The sequence below is a fragment of the Platalea leucorodia genome, assembly GCF_965183815.1.
Source record: "Platalea leucorodia genome assembly, chromosome: 1".
Classification (NCBI taxonomy): Eukaryota; Metazoa; Chordata; class Aves; order Pelecaniformes; family Threskiornithidae; genus Platalea; species Platalea leucorodia.
Genome location: NC_138823.1, coordinates 44,001,717 through 44,021,494, shown reverse-complemented (window position 1 = coordinate 44,021,494; position 19,778 = coordinate 44,001,717). Strand labels below are relative to the sequence as shown.

The 19,778-nt window shown below is 41.0% G+C and overlaps 1 protein-coding gene across 1 annotated transcript; it reads left to right on the top strand.

Annotated features, from left to right (window-relative positions):
- Positions 1 to 6,633: 6,633 nt before the first annotated feature.
- Positions 6,634 to 7,629, top strand: NPBWR1 (neuropeptides B and W receptor 1; the record flags this gene model as incomplete). Its single annotated transcript, XM_082315829.1, has 1 exon — positions 6,634 to 7,629. The coding sequence occupies one exon, from the start codon at positions 6,634 to 6,636 to the stop codon at positions 7,627 to 7,629; it is 996 nt and encodes a 331-aa protein (XP_082171955.1).
- Between the last annotated feature and the right edge of the window lie 12,149 nt (positions 7,630 to 19,778).

The following is a 19,778-nucleotide window of genomic DNA, read 5'->3' as shown; positions in this document are numbered from 1 at the left end:
TGCAGTTGCAGGGCTACAATCTTGTTGGGATCACAGAGACGTGGTGGGATGGCACCCATGACTGGAGGGTTGCAATGGAGGGATACAGGCTCTTTAGGAAGGACAGGATGGAAAAATGAGGAGGGCAAGTTGCTCTTTATGTGAGAGAGCAGTTGAAGTGCATGGAGCTTTTAAATAAATCACAACTGAAGACCACCAGTTTTTCTTCTCTGTGGTGTAGTTTTGCAATGCGTGAACCAAGGAATGAGCCACATTCTGTTTGTACATCACATTTTGAGAAAGCAGGGCTGCTTTATCCAGTAACACAGGCACCCTCTCTTTGAGCTTACCTTTAACCACACAGCAGAGCACAGAAGAAAGTAATTAACTGGACTGATCCAAGGGGTGTTTGCCACCTCTCAAATCCACTCAACAATCCTGGAGAAAAAACTACTTTATACCATTGTGTTTTCACAACATTCCCTTATCTGTGAGCCACCTTAAATGGGGGACCTAGCTTATCTGAACCCATGAGTCCCTGTTCTGAGACTGCAACGTGCTTCTATATTTTAAAATGGAAAATACAAATAAATTACCTAAAACAGATATCAAGACATTTACAATTACAGTCACTACCAGTTCCCTTCTCATCTGGACCTGAGAGAGCTGCTTTAATCTGCTTTTTCTCCATCTTCACAATCAGCTCTCCAGGACTAATTGGTACAATTAGCCACTGTTTCCCTAGCCTAATCACTAAGCCAGGAGCAATCCAGCCAGCTTCCTAAAAAACACCAAACACACAATCATGCAAAATCAGCCAGAAAGAGCTTGTGCAGAAGGTGGTAGCCATAAAAGGAAGAAACAACAAAAAAAGAAAGGACAAAACTATCTTCCTCTTTCACCTCTATTACATAGAAAATTCTTTTGCTGGTCAGTGGACACCAAATCACAGGGGTCAATGAGGGAAAAAAGAAAACAGAACAACTGATTGGACAGAAAAATGAATGAAGTAGAAATATGAGTAAGTAGCTCACTAACAGATAGCGGGCAGCTCCCAGCTGCATCATACACAACCTCTGAGAGCGGCTCTCCTTGCCTTTGCAGCAGTCACAAAAATCTCTGTTAATGCAACTCCTCTCCTGTTGAATAATACAATCAAACTCAGCTGGCATGAATTAACACTGGTTTGGATTTTTCCCCCACACCAGACCACTCCTTTAACCAAATCTCCATGACCTCTGCTCCTTTCTCGAATTAGTCAAAAATTTGAACACACATACTGACAGAAATAGCATGGCTACATTTACTGCAATTCTGAACAAAACCATGCTAACCAGAATAAAAATTCATTTGTGAATAGAATTCATTTATCACAGAAACAAAGTTATATATTGTAATCCTTTAGATTGCTCGGTTTTAATGCATGCTAAATTTACAGACTAATTATTTCATGAGGAACCATTTCTCTTTATATCATATTTGATCTACATTATTATTTCCTAACAAAAGACATGTTGAAAGACTTGTATGGGACCAATGCATGAAGAGTAAGTTTTTACAGTTCCAGTTAATTTCAAGGTGCAGCAAGCCCATATAATAAGTAGGTGACTAAATGCTCAGTATACCTAGATGTATCTTGCAGAGTTATATTAATACAACTCACACATTGAAGATGAACTCCTAAAGTAAAGAGAGAAGAAGGTCCTGGTTCCTAATATGTAATCCTGGTTTTCTGAGTTTCTGTGTCTCAATCACTGGCAACTTCCATATTATATACTATATAAAAGAGCATTTTTAATATATCTTAAATTAGTGCAGAAGTATGCTATCAATGTTCCTGCTACTGAAATAAGATCTCTGCCACCTGTTTTCTGATTCCTAGAACTTGCTGTCCCTGTAAAATGTGATATGCATCACTATGACAGTTTCAATGCTGGTTGGATTTGTTGTGGCTTTTTTTTTTTTTTTATACCATATAGTAAAGTAAACATTTCTTTTTTGTTTAGTTAGAGTAATAACCAAAGAAGTGACAAGACCCAGCATACTGATAAAGTCTGAGATTATGCTATAGATTAGGATATTATATTCTCCTTTTGGGTTGTCAAAATATATAACAAGCATTGCTAGTAAATACAGAAATAATCTTGACAGCTTTTAGATGTAAGACAGAAATTAATTTGAAATATATATTCTAGTAAATGAAATCTAATTTTTCATCTATTGCTGTTCAGCCTCTGTACTCCATCAGTCCAGTTAAAGTCTAGGGATAGAATATAAGTGTAAAAATGTAATTAATTATTATGCTTTTCTTTAGCACTACATAAAACTTAAACTTTTTTTCTACTTCACTCTTGAAGATTTCCTTCTTACATAATTAACCCTTGAAGCTATTTCCACAAAAAGGGACCAGTTACAAGAGAGTAAAATATGGAGAATAAGTAAATCACCATGAGGATTCTATCAGTCAGACTGGAAACCCACAGCATTTTAAGCATAACCGCCTTCATAATGATCACATTATACATGTAATCTTGCTGTAAACATAACCTTTCAGCTCTGTTGAATGATATGTTCAGCCATGAATTACTCATCAGGTGTTCTGTGCTCTCTCAAAGGAAATTCCTCTTCTACAGAAGGTTATTAGAAAGTATCATTTTTGGTCAAGGTTTGATATTATGCAATTGCATCAAAAATGTGTCATTTCCTCTAAAAATCTTTTTTTATTATTACTGTATAATTTGTTGAGATGGGTCTGATTTTAAAGGCTCAAAATAAGAATTGAACATGGCAGAATCACAGAATCACAGAATAATTTAGGTTAGAGGGACTTCTGAAGATCACTTAACCAAATTCCCTGCTCAAAGCAGTCCCAACTTTGGAATTAGATTGGGTTATTCATTACCATGTCCAGTCAAATTCTAAGTGTCTCCAGGGATGGAGAAATGTTCAGAAGTTCAGTCATCCTCACTGTGAATAATTTCATTCCTTACATCTGGTCAGAATTGATCTTGCTGCAATTCGTAACTCATCCTATTATTTTGCAACTGGAAGAAGATTTTGACTCTGTCTTCTCCCTAAGACACATTTAGATGGCTGGAGACAGCAATTAGATTCCCCCAGCCCCCAGGCCTCCTCATTTCCAGGCAGAACAAATCCAGTTGCCTCCACTTCTTCTCACCTGTAAAGTGCTCCAGCCTCCTAACCATCTCAATGACCCTTCATTGCACCCTAGCTGCAGTTTCTCAATGTCTGTCTTCTACTGGAGAGCCCAAATTGTGTGGTATCACAATTGCCATATAAAGCAGAATAACTGCTTCCCTTGACCTGCTGACGACACATTTGCTGACGTAGTACAGGGCATGGTTAGCTTTCATTATTACAAGGGCTCTCTGCTCACTGACATTCATCTTGTTCTCTACCAGGTACTCTATGTCCTTTTCTGCAAAACTGTTCCTTAGGGAGGCAGTGCCCAACCTCTGCTGTTGAGTGTGGTTTTTCCATCTCAGACACAGGAAATTTTTACCTTTTAGAAGTTAATATGGCCTCTGTCAGCCCATTCCTGAACAGCTGCCCTGCCTTCCAGAATACTGACCACCCTCCCCGATTTGGTAACATCTGTGAACTTTTCTGGGGGTGTGCTGTATCTCATCATTCAGATCCCTAAAGAAGACACTGAAAAATATTGGCCCCAGTACTGACCCCTGGAAAATGCTACTAATAATCCACTACCAATTAGATGCTCCATTGCTGACTGCTACTCTTTGAGCCCACCTATTCAAAATAGCTGTGCTAAAGGCTTTGTTAAAAGTCCAGGTAAACAATAGCCACCATTGTCTCCACATTCACTGAGTCAGTCATCTCTTCACAGAAGGCAATCAGGTTGGTCAGGCATGATTTGCCTTTGGAGAATCAACGTTTGTTGCTCCAAACCACTTTCTTGTTCCTCATGATCCTGAAAATGGCTTGCAGGAGGATCTCCCCCACAATCTTTCCAGGGACTGAAGTGTGGTGGACCAGTCTGTAGTTCCTTGGATTGTCTTCCTTGACGTTTCTCCAGGTGAGTATGACATGCCTTTTGCAGTCATCAAAGATCTTCCCCAGTGACCATGAGTAGAGGGTCACAGATTTTAGTTATTTAGGTTGTCTACTATATTACTGCAATAAGCACACACCATGGCTGACATCCTCCAATAACATCTCTACATAAAAATATTTCTGCATGTTTAGAATGTTACAAGCAAGTTGTAGTCAATTTTTTCCTGCATTGGTGCTATTATGGTGTTGCTCAGTGTCTGTGTTCTCTTTTGTTTGAACTATGCCATGGCTGATCTTAAAACAAAGCTGAAATATTATGAAAGGTTTGAGTAGACTTCAGTAGAAATTCCTATTTCAGCAGGATTTCTGAGAGAACAAAACAATTCCGAAACAACACAGGAAACTCACAAAGCTTTTCCACAGAAACATATGTGAAAACAATGAAAAATAGCTGAATCAGTTTTATCATGATTAAATGTGTATTTTCTAATTGGGATTACTTGGGTAGATAAAAAGGGGAAGAGGGAGCTCATGGTACTATCTGCATTAAATTACTGGAAATAAAAGACCAAATAAAAAGATGGTTACCAGGAGTTTTGATCGCATCCAAAATTGAAAACGTAATTCTTAGGGAAATTTCCAAAGCTATATCCACTTCGGGGTAACTGTGCCTAAGTCTTTGGGTCAGAAAACATGACTAGGATGCTAGCTTTTAATAAACTTCATGGAGAAGGTGATATTTTCATTCCTTAGCTTGTGAAAGTATAAAGTACACAGAAAAGGGATCAAAACCCCATGATAAGCCTACAGCATAGTACTTATGTCATGCTCATGGGATTACACAGGTGTGTAAACACCTTTTCTTCTCACATGTTTCCATAGAGGAAGTCAAGAACCACAGACCATACAGTGTACTCTGCATGGCAAAGTGTCATTTGCTATATCTTGTAGCTAGTAGCATATAATAAAATAAGACAGAGCAGTAGAAAGCGTAATCACAATGAAGCAAAGCTACTTTTCTTTGCTTGTAATTTTTTATCTATTTTTATTTATTTATTTTCTATTGTATCTATTTACTCATTAATTTATTTGCTTGGATTTTCATATTTGTGATATCTTGCTAATCTATGTAATTACGCATCAGGATATGGGACAATCAGAGCCAAAGAAAGAACTGTGTTTGTCTCTCACTCCATGGTGTTAGCTCAGAGATATTAAACAGTTTTGCCAAACTGTTTGCCAAAAGGATGCACGTACTACATTACTAGTATTTTAATGTATGTGGTCAGTACTGCTGGTAACACCACAAAAGACGTTTTCACTTCTAATTTGAGAGGTGCAAAATTTTATCAAATGTACTAAAACTAATAGAATTCACTCTTATTTAAGAAGCAAAACAAATAAAACTGAAGGGAGATAGATAGATTTTACTCCATGTGCTTTTTGAACAAACAGATAATGAGGAACTCTGAATTACCCTCTAAAAAGATTACCTCCCCGGGGTTATATTTAAGTCCATCAATATCACAGCGTGCAGGAGTAAAAGTGACGGGCACAGGTATAGGAACTCCCGTGCCTGCGTCCTCCTCGACACCCACGCCCCGTGAACAACGCTTTTTCGTGGCAAGATGAACAGCATCGCCTGACAGCCGGCCGCTGCCCACGCCCTGCACCGCGGACAGCCCCCGGGACCGTGCAGGGGGTGGATGCTGAGCTCTCAGACCCACCACGACAAGGAGATGCCACCTAGAGCTGGGATTTCTCTCCCTTTTGCTGCGCCGCGATACCTCGCCGCGGTCGGGAGGAGATGTGACTTCAGGTAATCGCACAAATCTCTTTCCAGTGGTCCAGCTCCTGACTTTTAAACCATCCTCTCTGCCGCTTGTGTTACCTATCTGTTGCTACCTAGATCGAGACGGGCACGCATTTAACTCTCAGGATCAAGCAAAGAAGCGGCACCGGCATCCCCCACCTGCACTGACCCGGGACGCGCATCCCTCCGCCCCCTCTCCTCCGCCCCTCCGGGACCCCACCAGGGACCCCCGCAGCGAGGCTGGCAGAGGTCAGTGCATCCTTCCTTCCCTTCCAAAGCGCTCGGCCCCGTCGGTAAGGGGGGAGGTGATTTGCTTTTTGGGGAACATCCCAAAGACACCGGCTCCCCCGAGGGCAGGAGTCCCGCGGTCCGATCCGGCCGCCGCCCCCGCCGCCTCTCCGCTGCGCCCAGAGGCCCAGAGGCGCCGCGGAGGGGCGGCGGGGGCGGTGGCCGGATCAGACCGCTGGGTTCTCAGGTGACCATTCTGTCACCTTGGGGTTGTCACTTTGGGGGAGTCCAAGGCTGGATGCTGACCCCACATGGCGCCCATTGGTGCGGGAGGAGGGAAATGGCAGCCGGTGGGGGACCATTCCCACTTTGGGTGGATGATGGGACCCTCTACCGCTGGCTGAGCCCTCGATGATCTCCCCTTGCTCCCGGCAGGGCGGCAGCAGGCAGCATATGTGAGACCTTGGTGGCTGGATGTGCTGGAGGAGACAGGCTTGAAGAGTAGGGGTCTCGCCTTTTTTCTCCCACTTCCAAGTCATCTCCACCACCAGTGGGCCTGGCCACCCTCTCCTGTGACCATGGAGAATTCCTCCCTCCCTGAGACCAATTCCTCATGTGCGGGTGGGCCCATGGACTGCCCCGGGAGAGGGGATGGGGGCTTGAATATGTCCGATCCTCCACTGAACCCCAGCTTCTACATCACGGTGCCCGTCATCTACTCATTCATCTGTGCCGTGGGGCTGACGGGCAACACTGCTGTCATCTATGTAATCCTCAAAGCCCCAAAGATGAAAACAGTCACCAACATCTTCATCCTCAATCTGGCCATTGCTGATGAGCTCTTTACATTGGTGCTACCCATCAACATTGCTGACTACTTGCTCCTGCAGTGGCCCTTTGGAGAGTTCATGTGCAAGCTCATCATCTCCATAGACCAGTATAACACCTTCTCCAGCGTCTACTTCCTCACTGTCATGAGCATTGACCGCTACCTGGTTGTGGTGGCCACCACCAAGTCCAGGAAGATGTCCTACCGCACCCACCGAGCAGCCAAGATTGTGAGCCTGTGTGTCTGGTCCTTCGTCACAGTCATCATCCTGCCCTTCACTGTCTTTGCTAAGATACACAAGGAGCAGGGGCGCTCTCAGTGCGTTTTCGTGTTCCCCCACCCTGAGAGCATGTGGTGGAAAGGCAGCCGGATCTACACCCTTATTTTGGGCTTTGCCATCCCAGTGTCCACCATCTGCATCCTTTACACCACCATGTTGTGCAGATTGAGACGTGTGCACCTCCATAGCAATGCAAAAGCCCTGGACAAAGCCAAAAAAAAAGTTACACTGATGGTTGTTGTCATCTTGGCTGTGTGCTTGTTCTGCTGGACGCCCTATCACCTTAGCACAGTGGTCGCCCTCACCACAGACATCCCACAAACGCCTCTTATCATTGGGATTTCCTACTTCATCACTAGCTTGAGTTATGCCAACAGCTGCTTCAACCCTTTCCTGTATGCTTTTCTGGATGACAGTTTCCGGAGGAGCTTTTGCAAACTGATAGATTGCAGAAACACCTCATAGAGCCAACCCTCTGTCCCCTCCTGTGTCCCTCTCACTGGGATCTGCTCTTCCTGGGTGACTCTGGCCCAGACAGTGCTTTCACTCCAGCCGCCCTGTGACAACCCACAGGGCTTCAGATTGTCTCACCAGCCAAGACACAAACTGGGACAGATGGAACTTTCTCAGCCTTCCCGCACTCATTTCCTCAGCACTGCTCTCAATCCCTTGCCCTGATTTTTAATTTTTTTTTTTAATCCTTTCTCTCTAATGTGCTTTCTATCCTAGGTCTGTAGCTCACAGAGCTGCAGATCCATTTTCCCTTTTTAAAGATATTGCTTTGTGAACTCAAGCCGTGTGACTGTCTCTACTGGCAATCCATAAAGCCCAATAAAGGTGTGTTATTGAGTGTCTTGCTTAATGATTCCTCAGCCTCTTTCATATCCACAGGACCTGCTTACCCAAAGTCTTGCAAACTTAGCAATATTGAAAAAGGCATAGCTCCAAAAGATAAGGAGTAAACCAAGGTATTGAGCTCATTTCATTTCACGGGGGACTGAGATAAGGTAGACAAAATCTGTGATAACAGATGAGAGAGACCTCAGTCTGGCTTTAAGGAAGAAAGATCAAACCCTCACTAGTGAATAAAATATACAGATGTGGGTCTGGAGCCACTTGCTGTGGTGTTTACTTTTTTATTCATCATATGTTTATGGGCAATCTTCTTGCACATAAAGGTATTTTGTATTTTTTGGTCCTAGAAAACAGAATTGGAAGGTATTTTCTGAACAATTTAGCCTTTAAGAGTTTGAAAAGAACTTGCTGAAATGTGGGGAATATTCTGACTTCTTTCCTACAAATCATAGATAACATATGCAGTGGTTAGGTTAATTTAACAGTCTCTTACATGCTTGTGCCCTGCTTGCTGGTGAGGTTTATTAATATTTTACTAAAGCCTTTTACAAAGAAAGTTAAAAAAAAAAAAAAAAAAAAAAACAAAACAAAACAAAAAAACCAAACCGAAAAGATTATCTTAATTTTATCTGAAGGAGAGGGGAAAGGATAAATGACAGTTTCACTAGAATTGACGTGTCCAAACATTGCATGAGGAGGTTTTCTCCTCTTCTCTCCTCTTTTAGCCCTCTAAGGAAAATTGAAAAAATGTGGAAGACTGGGAAAATAATTGCAGTCACTTTGCATTTCTCATCTTAATGATCTTCCCTGTTCTTTCCTGCAGTAGATGCTCAATCAGTGTAACACAAGTTTTGTTACATATTTCCCCCTCCACTGAATACAGAGAGATAGGGAAATGTGGCTAAGGAATTGCATTTCCACTTACACAAGAAAAGACGATGAGTTTCAGGAGGTGCATAAGGATTCGTGTGGCACATGCTCAGGTTTGCAGGTGCCTCCTGAGAGCCCTTGCACCAGGTCCCTTCCCACTGCTGCAGTCTAAAGTTCTGCCATAGGCATGTGGAAAGTTTCTTTTGCTAAATCCTTCTGAAAAGACTACAAATAAAAATTTTACTTGCAGATTTTAGCAATTATACAAACCCTGGTACATTTTAATGCCATATAACTGAGTTGATGGTTAAATCATTTCTCCTTATCAGCCATTAATATTCTCTGAGACAGTCAATGCTAATTTCAACACCCAGTCTAGCTGTCATGGAAATAGAAGGATTCCTTTGGGGGACAATGGTGTCTAATTCTGCTTCACTGGAGGGTGTATGACTGACTCCCGTCAGACACAGAAGCTGGCCTTTGAAAGATCAAGCCCAAAAGATGTTGAGTACCCATTTCCACACCACGTACAAAAGAATGCTGCAGGAACTGGTGTCCCTTGCTTCATCTTTTTTCCTGAAACAAAAGGGAATTAATTTTTCCCACCAGCTGCCTGTTGTTTCAGCTGGGCTTGTAAATTGTAATGATGCCTCTCTGTGGCCAGTCACTTGCTATAGAGAAAGATCTGTGTGTCTCAGCATGTTCCTGTTGGATGTGCTTTCTGGCACGTTACTCTGTATGGGCCAAGTAGCAAAAGCTGTCTTCATTTAGGCTGCTAATCTGTATACACACACCACCATTCTTGTATCCTTAAGCCATCATGTCCACAGCAAAATTACTTGTATAAAGACTGCATGCAGTTTTAAAAGTAAACATTATTCTCAGAAAAGACATTTTCAAGATTGCTGTACTCCCGTTAGTTGCTGATCCTTCCCTGAACACTGAAGAATGCCTGCAAAATATGGTTCTCTGTCAAACAGTCACCTTAGAGAGTGGCACAGATTTGAGCATTGCTCCCGATAGCGACCATCTGAACATTTTGATCAAGCTGCTATGCAGTTACATTTGTCTCATCACCTGTTGGAGCTTCTATTTACCCCAGAAATGTTATTGATACTTTATTGTGCTTCTGCAAAACCTAGCCTGTACCTATACATCAAATGCATCTCTGAGATACTCGATTGATATTAACAGTGGGTTATAAGAACACTCTGATTTGTATTTCAGTTTTATCTAATTTTGAATACCAACATTTTAACTGTTCCTGAAGAATATAATCTGGTGCAAGATTTTTTAAAAAAACAGACCAAAAACTTTCTAATCTAGATCAATGTAAAGAGATTTCTTTAAAATCTTCATATTTCTTAGGAAATAGGAAAACATTTTAAAGTATGCCTTTCCCCATACTCAGTATCCCTTTGTTTTCCCCATTCTCAATTCCTGTTGTCCATAGGGGAAAATATGGGACGTGCTATCCATTAACAAATTTAACTTCAAAGTATTTTATGCTGCTTGTCTTTTTTGTGTCAGAAACATAAAAATTCAAGCAGAACATCACCTGTAGTAAACACAATCATTCCCTAAATTCCTTCTCATTCTGAAGCCACATCTTACCTGTTCTTCATCTCATTAAGATGAATATCTGAGAAGAATTCAGTGTTTCCCAAAATGTCTGGAGTTTTCCTATGGTTCTTAATCACAGAATTGGCTGAGATTTGAGCAACAGCCCAGCTCTGACACAAGTGCTCAGCTCAAACTCATGCATTGGGCAGGACTCCCCTTGCATGGCTGTGCTGTCTTCAGTGTCCATGACATGTCTGGGTGGTGGGACTGGAGCCTGTCCTGCTGCAGGCGTTGCAGATGGGCATCTGCTTGGAGGAGGAAGCTGAGCCTGAACAGCCTGGGAAGGGTGTTGAATGGTAAGTAAGGCCCCCTCTAATCTTGCAGAACTTCAGCAGTAAAACAGACAATATGTATTTTTTCTTACATTGTATGCTCTTCTTGATCAAGAAGGAGAACATTCCAGGCGAGCCCAGATGTCACCAAAACCAGCCCTCAGCAGGAGAGGGAGAGGTTAGATTTTCAACACTGCTGGTCAGCAAGGATGGCCTGGTGCTCTTTAGAAGCTAAACTTCAGCTCCCAGAGCAGCAATAGAGGATAATATCTCAACAAATTTGCTCCCCTTAAACTTTTCTGCTTCCATTCCAGAGGAGGGATTTATGCTCCTGTTCAGTCCATGCTTAACCAGCTATAATGAATGAGACAGTATAGTTGCTGTAAGGAAGTATTTTAAGTGTATGAAACTGAGTAAAATAAAAATAAATCCATTTTCCCCACAGTACAACCATAACCTGCACCTGATATTGCAGATGTTAGATACATACTTCCATGAGGAAAGTAGAGAAAATGGAAAAACAGGTTATATCATGAAATATAATAGAATCTAGTTCATTTTGTCGTGAAGTTGGGGCACAGCTACAGGTATTCGTGCATAAGTAGAGCCAGTCCCACAGAGGCATCCTCTGGCTACTTTTGCTTCATCCTCGCCCTCTGTTTATATCACCCTAACTGGTGTTAAACCCAGCATTTTAAAACTGTTGGCCGCTGCCTAAAAGCGTGCAGCAAATTTTTTGTGTGTGTGATTTTTTGCAGGAGCAAGATGGAAGGAGTAGACAGGGCTGTATTCTCAGGACTGTGGTTAGTTAGAGTACCAGGAGAATACACCTGTATAATACCAGGTGCCTTGCTCTCCGGAGAGCAGGGATGGGCAAAGTTCTGGGGGCCAGAAGGGGCTGAGCCTCTGAGGCAGCAGGAGCACAAAGGAGGGCAAACAGGCAGTGATGCATCTGGCACGCAGAGCTCCACCAACAGCTTCAAGCATGGAGCCCACACACTCTATTGGCAGGGGCCTAATCTACAGACACTTCAATAACTGTTAATAGGCAACTCCTTCTCACTGGGTTGATCTTTCGAGTACTTGGTAGTTTAATGAATGATTAAACCAATTTTTTTTAAAGGTACCGCTGTCCCTTGCCCACGTGAATGTAAGGGAATAAAAAATTAAAGTGATGCAAAAAGGCTTTAATAAAGTATCAGAATCACAAATCAGTTTTGAAATCAAAGCACGTGGCACTCCATAAAAGACTGACTCACAAGCAGTGCATCTCCATTAGTACTTTAGTTTGCTTCAGGAGAGCATTTTTAAGCCTGTTTTCCAGTCTTAGTTATCATTTACTGCCTCAGACATAAGAAGAACAAGAACACACCCAAGACACTGCCAAGAACACACCCAAGGCACTGCAAAGGCTGATAGGGACTCAGTCCTCAGGACCAGACTAGTGTCAGTCTGAAGCAAAGAATCACAAAACGTAAGTAGTGTGTACATGAGAAGCTCAGCTGTTTTCTTCTGCAGATTTGTTTCTATTATACCCTATGACCTGTAACATAGTCAAAGTATTATCGCTCACCCTGGCAACAGGCAGCCCACATGGAAACTGAGAAAAGAAGCCAGCCATTACAGGCCATAAAACTAATCAGGTACAACACCTAAAGCTGATCAGCAGGAAAATATAACCCATTTTAAACTATGAAAAATACAAAGTACTCATAAAATTAATACAGCAGCACACACAGCAAAACTTAATGAAGAAAGGTAGATATATGCCATGCAAGTGATTGCAAATGTGTGATCAGCACTTGAAAACATATGGCATCCCTAAATTCCTTTGCATCCTTTGTATCCAGACATGGCAACGTGGGTGAGAAAAGGGAACCCTCAGTGTCCAGGGCCCTGTGACAACCGTCATCCAGCCCCACGGGTATCAGGTGAGATACAACAAGTCACTTTGCATCCAGATGGTTTTGTCAGCAGTACGAACTTGCCTTTCATCTGCGAGGTACATACCTCGACGTAGTCTTGAGACCCACAGGCTTGATATTGTATACTCTTTAACCAGAGCTGGTGTGACTACAGTAAGGCCTCATAAGCCAAGGCAAGAGAGAACAGTGTCATCTCCTCAGTATAAGTGGGTATTTACCTTTCCCACAAAAAAACAATGCCTCCAGCTTGTCAACACCAAATCTTCTCAGTACCTTGGCTTCTGACACATGTGCATTGCTTTTCATGAACATCTCCCTGTACTCTATTTATAGCAAGCTATAGAGATCCAGAGAGTAACACGCCCTGAAGTCAGGAGCAGCATCTGCAGGAACCAGAAAGAAGTACAGGGGAGTACTCAGTGGCAGAGAAGAATCCTACCATGTCAGGCTGAAGTGATCCCTGTGTTTGTGTCCAGGAAGGGAAGAGCCTGAGCTCTGTCTATGTTAACACCAAGTTCAATAAGAACAGATATGTTCTTATGACTGGCGTTAAGATCCCACAGTCAATGCTTTGTGTATTTCAGGAGTTTCTACCCTGGACTACAGGGTGGTAAGGGGGGATAATCAGAAGATTTATTTCAAAAGCACTTTCCTGGCCAAACTGAGGTGCTGGCATCCCCCATAGCATCACAAAATTTCACAATCCAGCTTCAAGAAGTTCTCACTGTGAGCGGTACTAGGAAATCCAGGATCTGCCCTCTAAGCCCTAGTTCTGAATAGCTGATAACAGGCTGAGTATAAATGTTTAGGGTATATATGTTGATAATAATATATAATTATATAGTACCTAATGGGACATGAAAGGTCATACAATTCTTTCCTAACTTGCTGTTCAGGCTGCCTGTCATGGGCATAACAAGCTGCACTCTTAGAAACACTCTCTCCATGTGCATGACTCTGACATGGACAGATTTCTGATCCCTGTAGTACATCTGCATGGTTCCTGCAGGTGTCTTTTGTCAGGCACATCTGGCAAGGAAAATTCCATCCTCAGAAAGGAGCATTTTATTTCATGAAATAATGTTTTGTTCATGTTACCTCTGCAAGCTGAACTAATTCTGTTTAAAATATTTTCCTAATTCTTGGAAGTCTCTTAAGAACCAATTTCTTTTATTTCCCTCCTAAGAATGTTTCCAGTTTCTGCTCCTTTTAATCAGCTAAATGATAATTTTTTTCTAATAAAACTTTTGAGAACAAGATCTTCCACTGTTTTCTTGTGCTTAATTAAACTAGGTATTCCCATTTCTAAAGCAGATTAATACCTTATTTTTAGATCAAATATTTTTAGAAACATTTTTTTTTTCCTGTAGAGACTTCCTCTTAAATGAAGAATGCATTGAGTTTTGTCTAGTTATATTGGAGCAGATGGAGTTTTCCTCAGTGAGTTCAGAAGTTCTGGAATTTTCAGAGCCTGGAAATACATAAAATTGCCTTTTCCAGAGACCATTCCTGTGAGGCCCCAGAAATTTCAACTATATATATAGTTCAATGAAATAACATCCCATCTCTCTCTACTTAAATTAATTGCTAATTAGCCTAAGAGCAAAAAGGATCTGATCTTCACCGAGTGCAGACAGAACATAAAGCAGAAGTTTCCAGACTTGAATTTAACAGACCAACATTTGGTCTAATACTGATGTTGTTGTCTAACACACATAGCACAACATCCAGCTGACAAACCCCCTGTATGCTCACTTGTGCAATGTAGACAAGTTTTCATTAAAAAAGCAGCAGATTGTGATTCTTTTTCCCGTTCTAGTAAGCAGCTGCTTACATGAGCAGCCCAGTCATGCCAAGGAAATGATTCCTTAATTAACCCTGTCTGAGGGTTCATTGCTCACCAGTATGAGTAAGGATCCACAGACGAGCCCATTCCAGTCAGAGTGGTCCCCAGCCCCCTCACCTTGTCTGGCCTCTGTCTGTTTCAAAGTAGTTCCATTGTGGATGATAGAGAAAGTTTATAATTGTGCTGCTTCACCAACGTAAAGCATGATTGCAATCAAAGGTAACACTATGCATTTGTATCCCAAGTGAGAGAGAACCACCACCTTCTTTTTCTGCATTACAAAATGAAAAAAATTAAACTTTGCATAAGTTTTATATATTTGCTGTTTTTCCCATCTTCTTCCATACCCATTTTTACAAAATGTGAAGAAAAATCACAATCAACTCCTTGCTAAAACTATGTAATTTAAGGCTCCACAAGTGCTTCCAAAACCTTTTTTCTACTTACAAAACCTTTATACCACCAGAGGGAGTTCAAAGACAACTCATTCAGGAAAACGTACTGAGTGGAAAGGAGTTTCTGCTGTCATGCCCGACACCGAGCATGCATTTTCTATGTAAGGTGTAAACTTTCCTCAAAGTTTACTCGGAAGTATGATAAACAGAAGTAGGATATTTAAATAGTTTTAAAAAAGGAATAAAACATATATAGAGATATGTTTTAAACATATATATAGATATGTTTTAAAGATATTTATATGTATATGTATATATATAAAAGAGAGTTTAGGTCAGAATTTTCTAAAGGTGCAAACCCCAAAGCTGTTTAGCGTTTTTCTGTTTCTTTATAAGCATCTTCTTCAAATGTATAGTACTCTTAAATACCAAGAGGTGTGATGTCTGGATGCAGCTGAGGGCCCATCTCCTCCTGCACATTCCCATTCCCAGTCAATCAGCCCCGTGGAGGGACTGGTTTGGGGGAGCATTGGGCAGGTGTCACTGATAGAAAGCAAAGAGAGTGTCAGCAGGCAGAGGCCACCTTTCCCCCCCACCATTCCCCAAGCCAAGGCAGCCCTGTGGAGCCCAAGCTGTCTCTGTGCAAGGACTTGAGTGTCTCTGTGCTGTGCTTCCCACTACTTTCATTAGCTGGACTTTTTTCCATTATTTCCCTTTCTCCTGTCTCTGGTTCCTACTGTCCCCAGACTGTACTTAGTGTTTTGGACACTTCCCCCGCCTTTCAGCTTTCAGCCCCTAGATGGCACTGGTTCTTCACTTGACAAGCCATTACTGTTTTCCTACACCGGAGTTAGACTGAAAAAATACTCCCGGACGCTGTGTTATAGGATATGCCAAAACTAATACAAATTAGCCAGGTGAAACAAGAAAATACTGAGATTTTTATTGTAAACTATATATAAAATGGCATGAATCCATACACATTTAAAAATTTTGGAGATTAGTACTTTTTAACAGGTATTGTTTGAACGGTTGAACAAGGTCTGCTGAAATTGTAGAATTAGTTTAGTTTAAACTCAGATTAAAACTCCTTTTTGCTCCCAAATTTAAATTGTCAGTTCTGACACTAGGCAGATCAGTAAGGCAAGAGATTCTCAACAAAATCTCTCAAGTCTTTAAAGAAAAATGGTGATTTTCTTTAAAGGAAATATGTCCAAAATCTTTTTTTTTTTTTTTTAAGGTGTATATTAAGAAAAAAATCTATATGCTTCTGATAAAAGGAGCAAGGAGCATAATCATTTAAATATCTGGCATAATTTTGGGGAGCTGTAAGTAGTACAATGGGCTTAGATACAGTTAGTATAATTTTAGTATATGAATAGCCAATAATGTAATCTGTCTTTATAAATTATTACAGGCTCAGATGTTACTACAGTCCCCTTAAATACTGTAATGCATATTTATGTTTCTTGTTGGATGGCAGTCCTACAACATGCCTGTGTGGTAGCAGATCCTTTTTCTACAGGGAGAAATCTAGGCTACACTACCTGGCACCTGATGAGTAAGCACTCCTCAGCTCTAGCTCTGAGGTGCATTACTTCTGCATTACATCCCTTCCTACAGAGGCTAAGTCAAATCAGCAGAAAAATGCTAGCATAGTGGAACTGTTGGTTGATTATTGTTATTTAGCACTGATACTATGCTGGCACTGAGATGCTAACCAGTCTGGATTATTGTGGTAGACATTTGCCCACCTACAGAAAATGGAAAGCTGCACAAGAGAGTCTGCAATCTAAAAGAGACAGACACTGTCTTACTTTCCTGGAGACACTGGTCTCCTGAAAGGCTTAGAGGTGCGTGAATTTGCTCCCCTCCGTGCCTCAGAAGAGGCAAGTATTTTCCAAAGTCTACATTTCACTTCTGCATTAAATTCACCTTAAAAATGAATCTGAAAAATTGCACGTGGGCTTTTATGCCTAAGTCACTGAGTCTGTGTTATAAAATGGATCTTCAGCTAAAGAAATAACAAGGCTAATTTCTGGTTGGCATAGTGACATAGCAGCAATATACTATATAAAACTTTCATGTGTGTTATATTAGGTACCTATAGAAGCTATTGTCTTCATATTTGATGGGCATTACAGTTTGACATTTGTTCTCTGTGATGAGCTAATGCTACCCAAGTATCAGCAAGAGCTAGTGTGATAGATAATTTTTGATTTCTGGTGCTGCAACATGCTATGGGAACTTTGGACAACTAGCTGTGAAAATTTCATATAATGGGAGAAGGCAGCTAGCTCTTGTCTTTTGGGGATACCTTGACAAGTTTGAAAAAAAACCCCAAACCTATCTTCTAAGCAGCACTGCAGGATTAAATGGAAAAGATTCAAAAGAGTATAGGAATCTTTCCCTTCTTCTAAAGCTTTGATACTCATCTGATATACTTATTCTTTCACACAGGCAATGTGTGGTAAAGAGAATACCAAAATGTTAGAAGTCTTCTCAAAAACTGCAGTTCTCAAAAAGCTTAGAACAAACTTCAACCCTGTTGACAAATTTTTTTAGTGTGATGAAGCATTCTGCTGACTCTTAAACTCCACTAAAATCAAGAAGGCATCAAGAAATGTTACCCAGAGAAATTAGTCCTCATATAAGTAACTTAAAACACAGTTAAATAAACTAGGCGGTTTACTGGTTATACTGGTTATATATAAATAAACTGGTTATACTACATAGTCAAATTTTTCGTGTTTTGAAGAACTGCTACCATTGAGTCACATTACTGCAGCTAAAAGTATTCAAGAAAAAAAATAATCCATTGTAAAATGTTGGATTTCCAGAACAAATTCACTATTTCAGAATTAACATTCTGGATCAAATCAACTGTCTGTCTTGCCAAGTAGTCTGTTTCCAACAGGTCTTATATTATGTTGCTTGATATGGTGACATATAACTGTTTCCAAGGACATTATTATACTGTGTGTGTGGGCTGGTGGCATGCACCACTACCTGTCAGAATTAAATCTGGCAAGGCAGAAATAGAAACCTTTTACAATTATTTTTATTATTTGTACAATGAGAGCATACAGTGGCCCCAGTAGGGTTCTGCTAGGCTGGCCATTCTGCAAAACACTGACTAAAATAGTTTGACCGTGAATAAAATTAAATGTAGTCTCTTTAAGACAAAGTAATAAGTGGACAAAGGAAGAAGTTCTAAAGTATCATAGGGGTAGAAAAAGCAAAGCAAATGCAGGAGTTGAAAAGTCTAATCATTTCCAAAATTGTGGATGAACCTAGATTTCTTTCCAAATGATGGTCTGAAAATTCAGAAGAAAGATTACAGAAGAGAAGAACAGAATAAGCTCTCTAGCGAGCTAGGACATGTGACCAGATGACCTTACCTGCTGCATGTCAACAGGGCCCCATCCCACTCACCAGTTAGAGCTGCCAGCAGAGGCAATGCTTTCCATCCATTCACCAACTGATTCAAAGAAGGTGGGTAAGGAAATCCCTACAGCAAGGATGAATGCCTATTCTAGCTTACCATAACACTTGAAAGACAAATAAAGTGATAAATGATGCCATTAGTCACACAATATGTGACTATTCTCAGCATCTGCATGCTACCTTAATTTAACTCTACATCTGTTACAAATAAGTAATGCTACAGTTAGTTAAGGTCGATCTCCCCCACATACTGCTGTGGGGCAGTCCAGGTTCTGGTGCTGTTTCTCAGGTCCAGATGCTGTTCACTGAGGATGTTAGGTCAGGACCTTCTTTTCCTTGTGTCCTTATCTCTGGCCCATCAGCCATACCCCATCAGTCTCTCTTTTCAAGCTCACAGATGCTCTGCAAAACTTGTCTACCTTGTCAGGGTCTTTATCATGTCCATGTCAGAGAGTCAGACTTCACTGTGCATTCCCTCCAACGTCCTTTTGTCTTCTGAACTGCCTCAATCAAGTTTACGCTACTACTAAAATGGGATCGAGGAAAGCAACATGTTCTTTCTTGTAGTGTCAGCTGTTCTTCTCTTCCTCCCTTGTCTACTTTTAGAAGACTCCAACACTATCTGCACAACAATGCCTCCCACTGATTCTGCAAGGGGAATTTGTCATTTATGATGTGCTGCAAAAGCTTTTAGGAATTGTCATCTACCTACTAAGAAGCACATGTCAGGGGCCATGAAGAAAAGCAAAGCAAGGCAGCAGAAATGCTAATTCTTCAAGGATGGAATAAGAAAATGTGGCGTTAATAATTGCTTCCTTCCCTGTTAAAATGTGTTTGTACTCAGAAAAACATCTTGCAAAAAACTGTTATAAGAGAATCCAAACCAAAGTTCGCTGAAGTTAACAAAAAGAAGAAGAATGGTTCTCAGATGCTCTGATGCTGGGCATGCTGCACACAGTTTAAGGGACCCAATGCAATTCTCAGACAAGGGTTATGAGCCTTCTTTAACATGCAATGATAAAATTACCAGATGCTAGACTTGTGAATATATGTCACTGAAAATGCATATTATGTTACCTTTAGCAACTGCATGAATGATTAAGTGTTGGTAAAAGACATCTGCCTAATAAGAAGTGTTTCTATATAATTTACTACAAGCATAAATACGTGCTACCAACTCTCACCTTCCTTGTCCTTAAGAAATCACTACTAAACACTTAAATAAATGAAGCAATTTATAACATTAGATGAGGAAATTATGGACTTAACCACATTATTTCTTTTTTTACAAAATTGCAGAGAAAAAAGAATCCTATGAACAAAAAAATGTGGCTAAGCACTAAACGTTTTAACACTAATCTGTACAACGAATCAGACAACT